Source organism: Plecotus auritus (genome assembly GCF_963455305.1).
Source record: "Plecotus auritus genome assembly, chromosome: 1".
In the NCBI taxonomy this organism is placed as follows: Eukaryota; Metazoa; Chordata; class Mammalia; order Chiroptera; family Vespertilionidae; genus Plecotus; species Plecotus auritus.
The window spans coordinates 139,915,363-139,929,700 of NC_137770.1; the positions used below are offsets into that span (position 1 = coordinate 139,915,363).

A 14,338-nucleotide genomic window follows, 5' to 3' on the forward strand; every position below is an offset into this window, starting at 1 on the left:
CCTCATTCCAGGCCTGGAATTTAAAAGGTGCCTAATAAAGGCCTCTTTTTCCTTCCTTTCTTCCATTTTCACCTAAACTCACCCATTCACATTCAGGTCCCTCTCAGGAGAGCTCCTGCTACGACACAGTTCTCTTTCTGGGTTAATGTTTGCATATCAGCTCAGATGAAAGGACCAGCAGAGAACTGCTGGGAGGCCATGGGGTTACAGGACTGGGGGAGAGGCCTGGGTGGTGAGGATGGCGGGAGGATAGCCACGTGTCCAGGTCCTCAGCTAGGGATGGGGCAGGGAAGCAGAAACTGATGGGAGTCTCCCATTTAGAGTCCCCCCTTTGGACAGGCCTAGTGTGGACACGGTTTTGTGGATGCTATGGCTCCCATCTGATAATAAGAGTGAGCCACTTACATGTAGCAGATAATAGTATGTGCAGTCTTCAGGATTATTTAATGTTTTGGGTTTCCGGGGCCGTCTTGGGGGTCTCAATATTTTTGGCTCCTCTCCTTTAGAAATACCTACAAGAAAGGTGATCATAAACAAGTATTCAATTACAAAGACTATCATCAAGCAATGTCTTCCTTTTGGGATAAATAAAAAATAATATATGCACTACTGGGGCAAAGCTGGGAGAAAGAGGAAATACCTTTTGTTCCCCAACCAACCCTCACCAGATTCCTCACCATGTGCTTCCTTCCAGTTGTGTGGTGGTCTATGACTTTGAATGTTAAGGGGGAGAAGGGAAGGGGAAGAAAAGAAATGCATAGTCTGGTGATGTGGAATAGTGTACTGCAGTTCAAAAGGTAGATGGGGAGAGGAGACAAAGCTGCTAAAAATCTTTTAAAATGGGGATTATGCTCATGGAATTTTGCTCCTCCCCTCTCCCCTGCTGCCAGATTCACACATCCACCTGTCCGTCTAAGACCTGCCTGACTTTCACTTTAAGGTACCATCTCATGTTATGGCCCAAACAAGGACTCTTCCTATAAGACTAATCAACCCTTTTGCCAAAATTTAGAATTTTCAGACCTGACTTTAAAAACCATGACCAAGAAAGAATAAAGACTGTCATTCTTTACTGCCCCTTCTGTCAATACTAGAGGCCCAGTGCATGAAATTGGTGCACGGGGGGTTGTGTCCCTGGTGCACCGTCTCCAATCTGGGACTCCTTGAGGGATGCCCGACTGCCCGTTTAGGCCCGATCCTATCAGGATCGGGCCTAAATGGGCATTAGGAAATCCCTCTCACAATCTAGGACTGCTGGCTCCCAAATGCTCGCCTGCCTGCCTGCCCAATTGCCCCTAACTGCTTCTGCCTACCAGCCTGGTCACCCCCAACAGCCCTCCCCTGCAGGCATGTTTGCCCCCAACTGCCCTCCCCTGCAGGCCTGGTCCACCCCAACTTCCCTCCCCTGTAGGCCTGGTCTCCCCCAACTGCCCTCCCCTGCAGGCCTGGTCACCCCTAACTGCCCTCCCCTGCAGGCCTGGTCACCCCTAACTGCCCTCCCCTGCAGGCCTGGTCCCTCTCAACTGCCCTCCCCTGCAGGCCTGGTCCCTCCCAACTGCCCTCCCCTGCAGGCCTGGTCCCCCCAACTTCCCTCCCCTGCAGGCCTGGTCACCCCTAACTGCCCTCCCCTGCAGGCCTGGTCCCTCTCAACTGCCCTCCCCTGCAGGCCTGGTCCCTCCCAACTGCCCTCCCCTGCAGGCCTGGTCCCCCCAACTGCCCTCCCCTGCAGGCCTGGTCCCCCCCAACTTCCCTCCCCTGCTGGCCTGGTCACCCACAGCTGCCCTCCCCTGCAGGCCTGGGTCCCCCCCAACTGCCCTCCCTTGCAGTCTTGGTTGCCCCACTGTCCTCCACTGCAGGCCTGGTCCCCCACAACTGCCCTCCCTTGCAGGCCTGGTCCCCCCTCCCAACTGCCCTCCCTTGCAGGCCTGGTCCCTCCCAACTGCCTTCCCCTGCTGGCCTGATCGCCCACAACTGCCCTCCCCTGCTGGCCATCTTGTGTCCACATGGGGCGGCCATCTTTGACCACATGGGGGCAGCCATCTTGTGTTGGAGTGATGGTCAGTTTGCATATTACCCTTTTATTAGGATAGCCATGTTCTCAAATGGTTGCAACATCATCAGAGCATGCTTGGTTGTTAGTGATCATAGGTGGCTTTATATTTACAGAGATAATAGGCTTCTCATAAAGTATTCCTATTTTTCATGATTCTTGACACTCCATCCACTGACTGCAATTGTGCACGAATGTCTGCTTGATAGAATATAAGAATCAGGGTGGAAAAGGGTCATGGGTGCTTATTAGAAAATACTACTTTAAATGGATACTTGAGCATACATTTCATAGCTGAATTTAAGGGTATTAACGGATCATTTTTGTGTACAGGAAGGGGACAGGAACAATCTCTAATTCTTTTATAAGAATACACAGAGAAACTGAATTGCTCTAAACCAAAAGTAATCAAAGCAAGTCAAACAAAAACAAGTCAATGAATATTTAATAGTTACTATGTGTAAACAACTGTGGCTGGCAGTGTAAATCAGGTTCAACCAGATGTAGAAGCCACAGGAATGTGTGACTTTCTAGTCCTTGTTCAACCCACTAGGTGAACATACTGATCACAGCAGCATTCATAGTCTAATGTCATCCAGCTCATTCATTTTAAAACGTATGGGAAATTGCTGGATGACAAAGATACATCAATAGTTGAGAGTACTTCCTAGAGATTTAACGCATAGAACAACGCTAATCAGAGAAAACCATGACAATCTTACATTACCATTTTTTAAATAAAACAAAGGAAAATGAGGTCTCTATTAATGAGACCATGTTAAATAGAGATTAGTAATAGACTAAGGAGTGACATACTTTTCCAACCAATCCCTGGAAGTTCATCTCCCATTCTCTCTCTCTCCCTTCTTCTCCACAGGAATAGACAGTGGAGAGAATTGAGATATCGAAGCCCTGACAGCATCCTGTCTTGCACTGTCACAGGCACAAGGAGATATGGTAAAACCTGAATTCTTGCCACCACCATACACAGTATTTTTTTTAAAATTAGTTTCCTCTCTTTGCTTATCATCTGTCCCAGTGCTGATCAATAAACAGCTTCCATTGACTCTTACAAAGTGTTATTTAGAAATGTATTGGTCATATTCACTTATATTACTCAGTTGAATCTGAATGGAAGGAAACATAAAAAGACAGTATGAAATTATTATGGTTTCAGAAACATAAAAGTCACCTGTGACTAAATTTAAAAATTTTTGAATTTATTTTAGAGAGAGGAAGGGAAAAAGAGAGAAAGAGAGAGATAGATATCAATGTGAGAGAGAAACATCATTGCATCATGATGGGTTGCCTCCCGCATATGTCCCAACCAGGGAGAATCAAATCCCCACAACCTCCATATATGCCCTGAGGGAGTTGAATACACCACCTTTCAATGTATGGTGAATGGGATGATGCTCCAACCAACTGAGCCACAGTGGCCAGGGCGACCTGGGACTAAATTTTAACTTGACTGTTAATTTTATTTAAAGTCTGAATTAAAGTATCAGAACATTATTATTGAAATTAAAATTAATTAATTTGAAAATGACAAGTAATTTGAATAAATGCCAGGAGAGTGAAAAACAATCAAATTCTGGGAACAAAAGAAGTCTTGCTCTTGCCTCCATTTTCTCATCAAATTTTCCCCATTGAATCTGATTTCTATTATCAAGACTCTATTGAAGCTGCCCTCCAGACACCCAAGGGTGAACACTTTATTGACAAATCAAACGCCCTTTATCTGTCCTTATTATCTCTCAGTGTATCATTTTACTGGTACATTATTGACCACTCCTTGCCTTCATGACTGAGGATGAGGTTTCTGAGGGCAGACACTTTATCTTATTTACCTTTGTATTCCTGGCACTTAAGGAAAAGTGGGACACATAGTAAATGCTTAATAAAAGTTTGCCCGCCATACTGACCACTTCCTAATGCATACCTCAGGTTTGACCCTCTCAGCCCTCTAGACTTCCTGCCCTAATTTCTTATTGAGTACTTCCATCTCAAACTCTCAGACTCAAAAGGACCAGTGGCTGCCTTTCTCCTCTATCTACAGTTCTGTATACCACAGCCTCAATGGTACTATTATTTCTGTCCTTCACTAGGTTCAAAATACTGATGTCATCTTGTCTTATCCCTCTTCTTCATTTCCTGTAAACAGGTAATCATCAACTTCTGTCAATGCTGAAGTGGTATTTCAGGAAGGAAAATCTGGTTTTCATTTGTGAGAAATTTCATTAAAAAATTTTATGAAGCTTCTTTTTCTTACTTCCTTAGGCCTAAACTTCTAAATCCAGATTATTTCAATCAGCAGTTTGAACTTGATCTTCCACTCCCCCCCAAAAAATTATCTCCTCTGGTCAGCCTAGTTACCTCATAGGAACCCTGACACACCATGTTTATAGCTATGACTCCATTTATTCTCATCTTCTTGCAGCAAGACTGAAATCTCCAGCCTCTTTCAGTGTCCACCTCCAGGCCTCTCTCTTCCATGATGCTCTCACTAACTGTCCAGCGACCTCTCTCTCATGTGAACACCGTTGGTACTTAAAGGCTGAACAAATCATTTGAAACATGTTATGGGCTGAATTATGTTTCCTCAAAATTCATATGTTGAATTTCTAAGCTCTAGTACCTCAGAATATGACCATATTTAGAGAAAGGGTCTTTAAAGTGAGGTCATATGGGTGGGCACTAATCTAATAGGACCAGAGCCTTATAAACGGAGATGAGAACACAGACACACGCAGAGGATGACGATGGAAAGACACAGGGAGAAGATGCCGTCTACAAGCCAAGGAGAGAGGCCTCAGAAGAAACCAACTTTGCCAGTGCCTTGATTTTGAACTTCCAGCCTCCAGAACTATGAGGAAATAAACTTCTGTTGTTTAAGCCACCCAGTCTGTGGAACATTGTGATGGTAGCCCTAGCAAAATGTATAAAACATTACTATTTTTAACCTGTGATTTGTTTTTCTAAATAATGCGTCCGTATGTTTTGGAACGATGGGGATCATGACTCAGGCTTTCATGCCCTCCTGCCTTGCCGGTGGTGGTCTGCAGGTGCCAGGTGCTGGATGGATTCCGTCTTAGCCTAGAGACACAGTGCTAAGTGAAGAGTAGACCCTCAATGTACTTTTGTTAACTGGATCTCTATTGTCACTAGATATAAAATTAAATTCCTGATGCTTTAAAGAAAAATGTAAATTAAAAAACCAACAAAGCTCTTGAAAGAGAACCCAGAGGCTTCATGAGCAATCTAGGGGTACACATGTCTTAACCAAAACTCAGAAGTCATAAAATGGTAGATATATCTGCCTATTAAAAAATAGATGATGTGGGATTACTGGGTCAAATGGGAGTTCCATTTTTAGTTTTTTGAGGAAACTCCATACTGTTTTCTACAGTGGCTGCACCAGTCTGCATTCCCACCAGCAGTGCACGAGGGTTCCTTTTTCTTTGCATCCTGGTCAGCACTTGTCGTTTGTTGGTTTGTTGATGATTGCCATTCTGACAGGTGTGAGAGATGGTACCGCATTGTCGTTTTGATTTGCACCTCTTGGATTAGTGACTTTGAGCATGTTTTCATATGTCTCTTGGCCTTCCTTCTGTCTTCTTTCGAAAAGTATCTATTTAGGTCTGTTGCCCATTTTTTTTTAAAATTTAATAAATCTTTATTGTTCAGATTATTACAATTGTTCCTCTTTTTCCCTCTGATAGCTCCCCTCCACCTGGGTCCCACCCCACCCTCTACCTTTACCTCCCCCCCACTATCCTCATCCATAGGTGTACGCTTTTTGTCCAGTCTCTTCCCGCACCTCCCACACCCCTTTCCTCCCGAGAATTGTCAGTCCACTCCCTTTCTATGCCCCTGATTCTATTATATTCACCAGTTTATTCTGTTTATCAGATTTTTTATTCACTTGATTTTTAGATTCACTTGTTGATAGACATGTATTTGTTGTTCATAATTTTTATCTTTACCTTTTTCTTCTTCTTCCTCTTCTTAAAGAATACCTTTCAGCATTTCATATAATACTGGTTTGGTGGTGATGAACTCCTTTAGCTTTTTCTTATCTGTGAAGCTCTTTATCTAACCTTCAATTCTGAATGATAGCTTTGTTTGGTAGAGTAATCTTGGTTGTAGGTTCTTGCTATTCATCACTTTGAATATTTCTTGCCACTCCCATCTTGCGTGCATAGTTTCTGCTGAGAAATCAGCTGACAATCATATGGGTGCTCCCTTGTAGGTAATTAACTGTTTTTCTCTTGCTGCTTTTAGGGTTCTCTCTTTGTCTTTTGCTCTTGGCATTTTAATTATGATGTGTCTTGGTGTGGTCCTCTTTGGATTCTTTTTGTTTGAGGTTCTCTGCGCTTCCTGGACTTGTAAGTCTATTTCTTTCACCAGGTGGGGGAAGTTTTCGGTCATTATTTCTTCAAATAGGTTTTCGGTATCTTGCTCTCTCTCTTCTTCTGGCACCCCCATAATTTGGATGTTGGTATGCTTGAGGTTGTCCCAGAGGCTCCTTACACTATCTTCAAAGTTTTGGATTCTTTTTTCTCACTTTCCTGGCTGAGTGTTTTTTGCTTCTTTGTATTTCAACTTTTTGACTTGATTCTTGTGGTCCTCTAGTCTGCTGTTAGGTCTCTGTATAATATTTTTTATTTCAGTCAGTGTATGATTAATTTCTAGTTGGTCCTTTTTCATATCTTTGATGGCCTCGCTAAATTTATCGGCCTTTTTTAGGAAATTCTTGAAAAACCTTATAATCATGGTTTTGAACTCTATATCCAGTCATTTGCTTTCCTCCATTTCTTTCATTTGTGATCTGTTTCTTTGTCTCCGCATTTTCGTTGCTTCCCTGAGTTGGTAGAGTAGCTTTGTGTGTTAGGTGTCCTCTAGGGCACAGTGGCTCAGCCTCCCCAGTTACCTGAGGTGGACACTCTTGGTGTACCTCTTTGTGGACTGTGTGCTCAGCCTTGTTGTAGTTAAGCCTTGATTGTTGTTGGTATCACTGAGAGGAACTGACCTCCAGACCAATCGGCTGTGAGGATCAGCTGTGTCTACGCTGGGAGAACTTCTGTGCTGGAGACACCCTTATGAGGCAAGACTTGCAAAATTGCAAAAGCCTCTGTGCTCAGCTTGGATGGGGCAGAGTTTCAGGGCAGAGCAGACAGCCTTGGTTTCCTGTCAGCCCTGCCTTATGAGGCCCCTGGGTCTCAGTGTCCCGCGGTAATCACTGCAAGCACCTCTGAGTGAAAGCCGCCCTCGAGTTTCGCCCGTTGCCAGACAGTCCAGTTTCTCCCCGAATGAGTCGGGGTTCCCAGAAACTTGCCCGGAACTGGAGTTCAGCGCAGTTGGGAGCTTCCGTCTCCCTCCTGCTTTAGAAAGCCAGCTGCGCACTCAGCCACCTCTGCATTCAGCAGTCAGTCCTCTCTGCGCGTGCGTGCCTCCTGACCTCTGCCTTCCACAGCTCCTGAGTCTCAGTGTGCTTTCTCTTTTCCTGACAGTCCAGATTCCCCCCAAATGAGTCTGGTTTCCCAGCGTGTTGCCTGGGACTGGAGTTCAGTGCAGTCGGGAGCTTCCTTCTCCCTCCCGCTTTAGAAAGCCAGCCATGTACTCAGCCGCCCGTGCACACAGCCACCTGTCCTCTCCACGTGTGAGTCTCCGTACCTCAGCCTTTTGCAGCTCCTCTGAGTCTCAATGTGCTTTCCTCTTTCCTTCTAGTTGTAGAATTTCCACTCAGCCAGCTTTCCTGTGGTTCTGGATGGTGTCCGTTTTGTCTTTTAGTTGTAGTTTTGATATTGTTGTGCAAGGCAGCAGTTTAGGTGTTTACCTATGCTGCCATCTTGGTTTCTCTCTGTTGCCCATTTTTTTTTTATTGGATCATTAATCCCACTTCTAGGAATATATTCCAAGAAACTAGAAACACCAATCACAAAGGATATATGCACCCTTATGTTCATAGCAGCACAATTCACCATAGCTAAGAGTTGGAAACAGCCTAAATGCCCATCAGCAGATGAGTGGATTAGAAAACTATGGTACATCCACACAATGGAATACTACGCTGCTATAAAAAAAGAAGGAATTCTTACCATTTGCTGCAGCATGGATGGAACTGGAGAGCATTATGCTAAGTGAAATAAGCCAGGCAGTGAAAGAAAAATACCACATGATCTCATTCATTTATGGAAAATAAAGAACACTATATCCTGATGAACAAAAAGATAGATACAGAGGCAGTAAAGCATTGACTAGACGGTCAAATTACAGCAGGAAGGCTGGGGAGTGTTGGGGAGGTGGGGAAGGAGATCAACCAAAGGATTTGTATGCATGCAAGCACAACCAATGGACACAAGACACTGGGGGGCAGGTGGGATGAGGGCATGCTATGGGGGGTAGAGGAGGCTGGGGGAAAGTCAATGGGGGGGGGGAAGAAGATATATGTACTATTATGTGTAATACTTTAAACAATAAAAAAAAATATATGAAAGCCTTAACATGTCAATGAAATCAAAGAGACAAGATAGATTTAGAAAACCACATGTATAGCACAGATTCCAAATAAAGAGGTGATATTTCTAATATACAAGAGGAAAAGCAAATGACTACAAAATTAAAGAGCAACAGAAAAATGGGTAAAAGATATAAACAGGGAAGTCAAGATGAGCAAATCCAAAAGGCCAATAATCACAGAAGACACCTAAGCTTACTAGCAGATAAAAACTATATATAAATTAAAATAGCAATGAATTATCATTTTACTTCAGACACATCAGCAAAGATCAAAAAGAAGGATAACACGATTGGACAGGATGTCAGAAAAAGTGTATTCTCAGAAATTGTTGAAGGAAATATCAATTTTAAGGGCCTTTTAATGAAGCAATCTATCAAAATCAAAATTACCTTTCAACTCAATAATTTCTGAGGACTTTTCTCAGAAAATTAAAATCCTAGGCTACAAGGACATTTGCAAAGATGTTTACTGCAACATTTTTCACAGTGCCAAAAAATTTAAAAAGTGAATATCTGACAATAGAAGAAAGGTTATATAAAGTATTGTGATCCACACATGGAATATTATACAACCAGAAAAAAAGAATAAATTATAACAATTCCAGTTGATATTACGGGATTCCTGTTAAAGTACTGAGGGAGAAAAGCAAGATACATAAGTGTTTATATTATGATTCTATTTATATAAAAGAATGACAGAAAACTCTGTCTATATGTGTGTATAAGTACATGTATGCATATCTACAAAAATATTAATGCATATTTGATAATAAAGGTTCCATTAAGGGAAAATAATGTGGGTTGGGGAGGGAGAACAGAGGGGTGGGGGAGAAGAAAATAGGAAAAAAGAGAAAATAAAACATACTGCATAAAAAGAATCCTGAAATGTATGGTATGGTCACATTTATTTACTTAAAGTTATAAATTTATATGCTAGTATGCAGATATTATAGAGATTTAAAAAATGTCAAAATGCATTGAATTTTCAGAATTTCTGTTTAATTCTTGTATTTTGCAGGATCTGCTTAGTGTTAATTGACTTTTTTCCTTCAGCAGGACAATCTCGAGGATGCATATTCTTTTTTTTTTTTAATACATTTTATTGATTTTTACAGAGAGGAAGGGAGAGGGATAGAGAGTTAGAAACAATGATGAGAGAGAAACATTGATCAGCTGCCTCCTACATGCCCTTGACTGGAATCAAACCTGAGACCCTTCAGTCTGCAGGCCGATGCTCTATCCACTGAGCCAAACCAGTTAGGGCGAGGATGCATATCCTTAAAGGGTGTCTCATTTAAGATCCTTCCATGCAAAGTGGGCAGCCAGCAAGGGAAAATTATTGATGAATATAATAAACAGGGTCTGATTGTTCAGATTAAATTTACCCAGACTATTTTTTATTTTTGAAGAGCAAAGTTCTCATGAGCTTATCAGCATACAAATGTTTCAGAAAAGTTCAAGTTTATTTTTGTTTTCTAAATTTTTGTTCCTTTGGGGGAGTACAAACACTGCCTGCTACCATCACTCTAGTCTAACCCCTTAATTACAAAAGTGACATAAACATTTATAATCACAAATGATCAGTAGCATATCAATGTTGGCAGTAGCAAAATTAGGTTTGTGACTGTTTTGTGTGATGTGCATGATAAATATTAGATGGTAAAGGTTATTGCTATATTAAATAGTCAGAGGGTAAATATTGATTTATATTATAGTTCTGGTAATTATCTCATTAAGTGTCTTAGTTTACTAGGAATGAACATTTTAAAAACAACGAATGGACAAACATCTCAACACTTTGCATCCTCCTCCCCAAAAAGATAGATTTAAAACTGGTCAATATTTGCTTTAGGAAATTAAATTTCAGTATTACTCTCATTTTAATAATTACACGATTTTATTTAAGAATACATGCATGCAGAGTATAATTTGTATAAGTATCACATGCCTAAATTAGATGAGGACAGAAGTGCATTTATGTTACTGTAATTTCTTAAGAAATCAGTTTTTGTAAATTTCCATTTACTCCCGACAGTCTGAATGTTGAGCAACAACAGTGACCTACAGGAAACCTTGGAAGGGAGGTATATTCATTGCTGCATGTCCAGGGCAGGATTCACCGTTGTCAAGGTTGCAACCTGCCTTTGGGAAGCTGCTGGTTTTGCCTTTCCCCTCCTCTGTCCTTCAGCCGGGCTAGCCATTCTTGAAGAGAAATGGATACAGGTTCTGAGCTTGTGTGGGCCGTTTAGGTCTGCATGGCTCCTATCTGCTTTCTGCTGAGCTCCTGGAGGTCTTTTCATTTCTCATGCGGGGCCTAGATTTGACCACTAGCTTTACTCTGCTACGTGGTCTTTGTTCTTTTGAGTCTGTCTGAGGTGAAGAGTTATAAGGGTGGGTTCTTCTCGTGCGTTGTGTGTCCTTAACACTTCTGTTTGCCTTACTGTTCAGTGGGTCTGACTCACCCCTCTCCTCTGACCTTCTCAATAGGCAGCTACCAGCCCCACCCCATTCAGAACTGCTCAAGCGATTCCTTCTGTCTTCTTTTCTACCACCTGGACACTGATGCCCTATAGCCAGTTTACACCTGTACTCACCCTATAGGTCATGGGCTCTAAGCTTTTTGTCACTCTCTGATTTAGGTATGTTGCACTGATATCCAGAACCTTATCACAAAACATTTCGTTTTTTAATTACACTCTCAGATTTAGGTAAGTTGCTTCCCCCAGCCTGCCCTTTATGTCTCTTCTAGTTACATCACAGGAGAAACAGGGGAGAATCAAATAGCTCTGTTTGTGGCATGAGGCCTTTGGACTATCATTTGTCTCTTGGATATGATCACTACATACCTTCTGTCATTTTCGTTGGGCTGGGATCATGGGGGGTGGGCAAACTTTTTGACTCGAGGGCCACAATGGGTTCTTAAACTGGACCGGAGGGCCGGAACAAAAGCATGGATGGAGTGTTTGTGTGAAATAATATAAATTCAAAGTAAAGGAGCGGAGGGGAGAGCAAGAGAACCCTCTGCTCAATCCGGCCTGCGGGCCGTAGTTTGCCCACGGCTGGATTAGAGTCTTCAAAGGCTAGTTAGTTTTTTTTCAATCCCTGGGGTTAGGTTACACCCTTACTTCCAGCTATCTGCCATTCATGTGCACAGTTATCGAAGGAGGGTGCCCTAGCAGAGGCGTATGAGAATGCACAGTGATGCTGATGCTGTCTTGACAGTGCCGTCTTTGATGGGGACAGTGAGCTGTCACACTGACCCATGAGCATGTATCCTGTGTGTGCCCATCCACAGGACAGGATACAGTCAAACAACAGAGCACAGACTTACTTGCCTGAAGAATGAGGAAACTCAGGAGTAGCATTTAAGGCTCCCTAATAACCTCTTGGTTATAAATAGTTGGGTATATAGCCTGAGGTGAAAACCTGTTCATTTCTTTCCCAAAAGAGCCAAACTTTAGAAAATTATTTATTGACTATTACATAGTAATTTTCTCAGATTGGCCTTTTTTAAAACACATTGCCTGATTTTAAACAAGCAACATTTAGGTTTTTTTCTTACCCTCTGCTCATGTTTGATAACACAAGCATAGATGGTTCCTCTCAAGGTAAGGTAAGACATACCAATACTTTAAAAAAGCCATATTCCATATTAGAGCATGTCTGGTCACAAGCATGGCCAGAGAAGATGCCAAGCAAGATTTTAGTGGCTCAAGCCAGCCTGGCAGCAAAGATAACATACCTGCAGATGACACCCTAGTCTTATTACACATGGCTGTGCAAGCTCTGTGCCAGGCTGCAGTAACATTATTCAGATGATTAATTTTATACATACATGGACTCTGAGGGCCCAAGTCAGCAAGGGATGGAAAGTGTCTGCTCTGTTGGTGAGTGAGCACCTAGTTCTTATTCAACCAGTCACCGGGCTTTTCTAAAGCTCTCTACACAGATGCTCTTGTTAATGAACCATCTCACATGAGGGAATATTAAGCTGATTTATTTACATTATCCAATTCCAATTCTGCAATATTTTATCCTGTAGCTAGCAGTTTGCCAAGGTTATTCTTTGAAAAATGAATTTAAGGGCTGTTAGTATTCCATATATGAATGTGTCATTCCTTATTAATCATTTCCTTATTGTCTAATTTTTTATTTTGCCATGTACATACATTTTTATTTTTCAGCTCTGATTATTCCTTTAGGCTATGTTTTCATAAGTGGGTTTACTGGGTCAATGATATAAATTATTTCAATGTTTGTTTCTTCTTTTTACATAGTCAAGTCACTTTTTGAAATGTTGACTCTTTACAGTCTCACCATTACTATTTGAGAATAATTAAATTCGCACATTATCCTCACAGTTAAATATTTTTTTCTTTCTTGCCAGTTTGATAAGTAAAAATAGCAACTTGTTTTAATTGTATTTTTAGGGTGATCATATATATGTTTATTGCCATTTGCATTTATTTTTCTATAAATAAATCCATTCTTGTGCCCATTTTTCCACTGGGGTATTAATGTTTTTCCTAATGATTTGTGAGAGCTCTTTCTACATTACATATGACAACCCTTTTTACATTTGTTTTAAATATTTTGTCCAATTTGTCCTTAACCCTTTAACTTTTAATCTTGGCTTTCTAATCTCTAGAAGGTTTGTTTATGCAGTTCAATTTTTTCTTTGTAATTCTTTTATTACTTCTTATGCTTTGTCCTGTCCAAAGTAGAGATTGTACAATACTCAGTTCATACCATCTGGTTTCTTTTGGGTTATTCCTTACTTTTGAATCATTAGTATAGCTGGGTAGTCAGCATAAGGTAGGATTCTTATTTCTTCTCCCCAAATAAGAAATATTTCAAGCATTATCTATCCATTTCTTATTGCTTTGCTGTGTATATTTTAGTGACAAGTTTTCAGAAATACTAAGGTCAATTTGGGGGCTATCTATTCTGTTCAAATAATCTGTGGTTGATTATTATAATAGAGGCATATGGTTTTAATTGCTATGGTTTTATATTATTTATTTTATTATTTAATAAGAAAAGTCCTCATTTATAATAATTTTTCCTGAAATGTACAAATAATCTTTAGGGACATTTTCTTAAGTTCTAAAAAAATCTCAGAGATTGAATGCAACATTTTTTAAGTCTAGAAATTAATCTTAGGATAGTCATGTTTATAGTATCTTATCTTCCAATTCAGACACACTATGTAATGTCATTCCATTATCCACCTCTTTTTTGGTCTCTTTTTGGTTTTCTTATTAGCTTTATTTCAATGTCTTTAATTTTTTTTGCTGTTATTTCCAATGATCTCTTTCTCCATTTTACATTTTTATAAGAAAGAATATCTGTATACCTATCTATCATTACTGAATTTTATTGCTAGTATCAATCATTATTTTGGCTCATTCTTTTGATTTTTAAGGTCAAAATTCATGTTATATACAAATACTCTTACAATTCTGTCTTTTCCTTTTCAATAGGTATAAGTTTTAGAAATTTCTATTTTCTGTCTTAGTGTGTCAGTTAGAAATTCTCCCAAAATACAAAAAAGTATTTTTGCTAGCATGCTTATTGTAATGCTGCCTTCTAAATGGAACTGCTTCCAGTGTTTCATAGTTAATTATGATGTTGACAACGTGTTTAAAAAATACATTCTGCATATTGCTAAAAAGTCTGCTCTTCCTAACTTAGTAAGAATTTGGCTTCTCACCAGGACCACTAGTTGGATTTTATGAAGACTGTTTCAGCATTTATCACGGTGAC

The 14,338-nt window shown here is 40.7% G+C and overlaps 1 protein-coding gene across 1 annotated transcript in view; it reads right to left on the bottom strand.

Moving 5' to 3' along the window:
* The window catches only part of MYO3A (myosin IIIA), a 240,178-nt gene that overhangs the window by 14,910 nt on the left and 210,930 nt on the right, over positions 1 to 14,338 (bottom strand). Inside the window, exon 32 of the mRNA XM_080662723.1 lies at positions 406 to 512. Within this exon, the coding sequence (XP_080518849.1) occupies positions 406 to 512 (107 nt within the window). The remainder of the gene's footprint in view (positions 1 to 405; positions 513 to 14,338) is intronic.